Source organism: Condylura cristata, unplaced genomic scaffold (genome assembly GCF_000260355.1).
Source record: "Condylura cristata isolate star-nosed mole 26May11 unplaced genomic scaffold, ConCri1.0 scaffold00017, whole genome shotgun sequence".
NCBI classification, from domain to species: domain Eukaryota; kingdom Metazoa; phylum Chordata; class Mammalia; order Eulipotyphla; family Talpidae; genus Condylura; species Condylura cristata.
This window is the reverse complement of record NW_004567118.1, coordinates 40538041-40543021: the sequence shown is the minus strand read 5'-3', so window position 1 is coordinate 40543021 and position 4981 is coordinate 40538041. Positions and strand designations below refer to the sequence as shown.

General features: G+C 35.2%; 1 protein-coding gene across 1 annotated transcript in view; it reads right to left on the bottom strand.

Annotated features, from left to right (window-relative positions):
* The window catches only part of LOC101624873 (serine/threonine-protein kinase MRCK alpha-like), a 42277-nt gene that overhangs the window by 14210 nt on the left and 23086 nt on the right, over window positions 1-4981 (bottom strand). Inside the window, exons 7-8 of the mRNA XM_004685169.1 lie at window positions 1951-2056; window positions 260-396 (exon numbers count right to left, since the gene is read on the bottom strand). Coding sequence (XP_004685226.1) covers window positions 260-396; window positions 1951-2056 — 243 coding nt within the window. The remainder of the gene's footprint in view (window positions 1-259; window positions 397-1950; window positions 2057-4981) is intronic.

Here is a 4981-nt window from a genome sequence, read left to right as displayed (position 1 = left end):
ATATATGTCTTTATCTTATATATATCTTATTTGTATTGCATTATATATATATCTTATATATATATTTTATATATATATCTTATACATATCATTATATATATATCTTATATATCATATATATTGCATTATATATATATCTTATATATATCTCTCTTATATATCTTTTATATATATATATGAGATATATATATATATATATATATATATATAAGCGGTAATAACATCTGAGTGTATTTAAACCCAATATTTTGACACTTACCCAGACATGACCTTCATAGACTGTCCCCAAGCCTTCCTGAGGGGCTAGGCAGAGTACACCTTTCTTCTGTTGAGAAGGCACTGGACAAGACCTTGGAACTTTTTCTACACAAGTTGTGTGACATGAGAACCCACATGCTTTTTGAAAAAAAACAAAGAGATGATTGTGCTGGAGACAATGGCTTGACTCCCTTTATCCCCATTATTTATTCTTGTACAGATTAAAGTGTTAAAAATGGCTTTCCTTGGACTCCCTCACATTAAGTTTCAGAGTTATTTTAGCTGCCACTAATGAGAAGATTTGTGCTGAGGCACTCTGGGAAAGATGCAGAGAGCCACATGCTAAAATTCCTACTGAACCAAGCTGGAAGAGAACAAAATCTGTAATTGCTGGTGGGGAGCCTCACTGTGGGGTGTGAGGTCACAGCTGCAGGGAGTAGGGACAGCTTCCAGGTTTGCAGAGAACTCTCCAAATTCCCAAGTGTTATCCTAATTTTGCAGACTCTGTAACAGCAGGGTCTTTTCTGGTCCGACAAGAAGCAACATGCGCTGAAGCTTGTAGCAGTGATGTTAACTTCCTGTGATAAGCAACTTCCATTTTGTGACATGATATGCAGCTGTCCCAACTCAGCAGAGGCCACAATGCTGGGATCGGGAGATGCTCTCAGGAACTCAGCTCAGATTCAGCCTCAGCAACCCTAGTACTTTTATAAACACCTAATTCCTCATTTTAAATCCCATTTAGTTTAGCGTGTTAGCACACATTTTGTTATAGACCTCCAGCTGTCACCATTTGAAGCAGGAAAATTGTCCCATTCAGTGCCATGTCCCCAGTGAGCATTTCAGCGCAACTGGATAAGAAAACCAATGAGTCAAAAGTCTGCCCTCTAAGATGAAGAATGAGATTGTGCAGCACGGTGGTCCCAGTGTATTTCAAAAATATATTGTTTTCTTTCAACAACAGTTACTGTGATAAGTGAAATGGGGAAGGGGTGCAGGAAACTATTACAACTCAAAGATGGCATTTAATTTTCCTGTCAAAAGAATTAGTGGACTTGATCTTCACCCTCTACTAGTGCTATGGAGAACAAAATGCATTAAAGTAAATTTTCCTCACAAATATGCCCCTGCCTGCAGACTAGCAAAGTTTGACTCCCAGAAATCTGTTTCACATAGACTGGAAGGGGATAAGACACTGTGCATTTGGAGAATGCACAGAATGTTCCCAGTCACCAATCTTTCCAATGTGAAACAGATTCAGCAACACTTTTAGTAGAGTCATCAGTCGTGCTTCTAAAAATCAAAGACACAAAAACTTGTGACATGAACGTTTGTGTCCCATGAATTCATATGTTGAAATCAAAACCCCCAATATGACGGTAAGTAGAGGATGGGTGTTAGGACACGCTTAGGTCATGGGATTAGCAACCTTATAGACAAGACCACAGAGTCGTTGCCCTTCTGCCATGTGAAGACACAGCTGGAAGACAGCTGTCTGAACACAGAGGGAGTTCTCATCAGACACTGAAGCTGTTTCTATAATCTCAGACTCCCGAGCTCCAGAACTATGAGCAATAAATTTCTGTGTATACCAGCCACCCAGTGTACTACAGCACTTTGTTATGGCAGCCCATGCAGACAAAGGTATAAAAACAAAGGTCTGACTCCACATACCCCCTCCTCAGGCCTTACCATCACAGATGCAGCCCTGCCTTATCAAACCCACCATCAGAGACGTACATTGGTGACACTTGGTGGGAGCAGTAAAGGACGTGAGGAAGAACTGGTGGGTCTTATTCTACAAATCAAAAAGACCAAACACGCATAAATGATTAAATAACTGAAAAGGTGGTTCTGGTGATTCCTTCAAACCATCCAGCACAAAGTACCATTTTATAGATGAGAAAAACTGACATTTAAGATTCATGCCTCTTAATTTCTTTATAACTGGGATATGTTGAACAAAAGATCCCAACAATTAACAAGAAGAATGAGAAGGTGAGGAGATTAAGTTGTAATCAAATATTGATTGATCGTATTTGGAACCAATTATATAAAGCATGTGCTTTATTTGTGTTGATATAGCTGAACTTCTGAAAAGATTCTTTCTAGAGTAAGAAATTCTTCAAATGTTTCTTTCCCAGGGGGTGGAGTGAGGGCCATTGTCTACGTATACATATTTTTATTGAGGATGGATAACAAAAAGTAATGTGGTTTTATACCTTCTTTGGAAAGAAAGAATAATTTCAGTTACATTTATCTTTATGGCAAATTATATGTTACATTTTTTACTGACATTTCATATTTCTATCAGTAAAAGATAATATGCAGATCACGTTACACTCCAAGTCAAGGGCTATACTGAAATAGCTAATGAAGCTAAATAACTATAACTGTAACAATAACTAAAACTACAAATGTCAAAGAATTATAAACAAGCTGATATTCCATTAAGGATTTTCAAGTTCTTAATCTTATCTCTTTCTCTCAAAATGATTATTGTCATAAATTAGCAAAATGCAAATTGTAATAAAATGCTGATTTCACCAAACACTAGTTGGCAAATGTTCTCACATCTTTGTGTCTGTTTTCTTGATCAGGTGAGTATCTGCTATGGGTATTGTGTGTGCCAGGCTACTCACTCCTTTCATAGATCTTCAATGTACCCTGGTTTTTAGCACTGCTCAGCCCTCTCCCCCCACCTGAGGGATCTGGGAATTCTAATCCCTATGCCCTTACCGGCTTTCGAGATGCTGACTGTCTTGTGACTTTGGCATAACCTAAGTTAGGAGTCTCAGTCCCACTGTTCCCTTTCTCAGGCCTTCCATCTTACCAAGGATGTGTAGATTTGTCTATTGTTTTTCTTTCTTTACTGTATTTTATTAGAAAGCAAAAATGTATACATGTTTTTAGTCCACAGTGCTTAACCAGAAGTCCCCAGGAAAAAAGGAAATTAGGGAGAAAAGGGAGAAGGGGAGGGAAGGGATAGAAGGAGGAAAGAAAGAAGGGAGTAAGGAAAGGAGGGAGGGAAAAAAAGGAAGCACTTAAGGTTATAATTATAATATCTTACAATCATACATTTATTTCAACCAGATGAAATCTTTAATGTGTGTGTTTTATTCTTAGTTTTCTATAATATATGATTTTGTTGATCTTAGTGTATGAATATTTTCTTATTTCTTTTCTAGGTATTCATTATATGAGAGATAACATTGATTATTTTATATATTTATTTATTTATACAAAAATTGTTTTATTAATTCAAGCAATGTTTTTAAAAACAAGAAAACCATCAATCATACTGTGCAATTGTCTCACATTCCAATGTTTATTATAGCCATTTACTTCCCACTTATTAAAATATTACTTTTCACTTATTAAAATATTACTTTCCATCTTAAAATATTCAAGAAATTGCTGAATAACAGTGATATGGGATAATTTTATATCAATCCTAGTTTTAATGGAAAGTTAATATTTCATGACTTGAAAAAATATTTGATACTTTATTTTACTTATTACTTTTTCTTTACTCCATTTCTTTTACATGTCTTCAACTTTGCATTTAAAATGACTTTAGAATTTATCTGGGACTCAATAATGAAATAAAGACTCCTCAAGCTGATTTTGGAGAAAAAGTCATTAGTTCACTACCATCTATAATTTCTGAATAACACTTGCAAAAACAGGCTCAATTTGATAATGAAGAAAAGTAGCAGATATCTGGTAGTACATGAGCTGGGATAGACATATATTTGAGTTGTGAAGTTATGCCCTCTGAAACTTACATAATTTTGTAAACCAATTTTAAATCAAATAAAAGGGGAAAAATAGATAACAAAACATCAATAGAAAACAAATTTCCTGAAGTTGTCACTAAATACTTGACTCCTGTTCTGAGTATATTCCAACTTTAAGAAATACTTATAGTAGGATATTCTGTTGTGGTTTTCTTTAATTAATGTAACTATACAAAAATGTTTGTTAAATGCTAAGGTAATAACAAAGAGCAAAACCAATTTATTCTTATCTATTAATGAATTTTCTAAGATTATAACTAAATCAAGTACCTTAGTTGGAAAGAGGATTCTACTATGATATTCTTTTTTCTTTATTGTTGGTGTGTGAACTGGGAGATGAGCAGAATCTACAATCTGAACCAAAGAGATAAAAATAAATGAAAACAAGTCACATTAACTCTAAAATTTCAAAAGTTAAATAATTTCTCAAATAAAGCAAAAGAGACATACTTATATCAAAGGCACATTAAAATTAAGCTGTTCATCTCCTGCACTGCTGGTGGGAATGCAAACTAGTACAACTACTATGGAAAACTGTTTGGCATTTTCTCAAACTGCTAAACATGGAGCTTCCATATAACCCAGAAATCCCACTCCTAGGTATCTGCCCAAAAGACACAAAAAGACTGATTCAAAAAGACACCTGTACCCCCATGTTTATTGCTGCTTTATTTACAATAGGAAAAACATGGAAACAACCCAAATGCCCAAAAGTGGGTGACTGGATTAAAAATGGAATATTATTCAGCGACCAAAAAAGACAAACACATGCTTTTTGCAGCAACATGGATGGAGCTGGAAGGGATCATGCTTAGTGAGATAAGCTGGAAAGAAAAAGAAAAATACCAGATGGTTTCACTCATAGTAGGAGCATAAAGGACCCAGGTGGGGGAGGGGGTTGGTGAAATAATAATAATAATAAT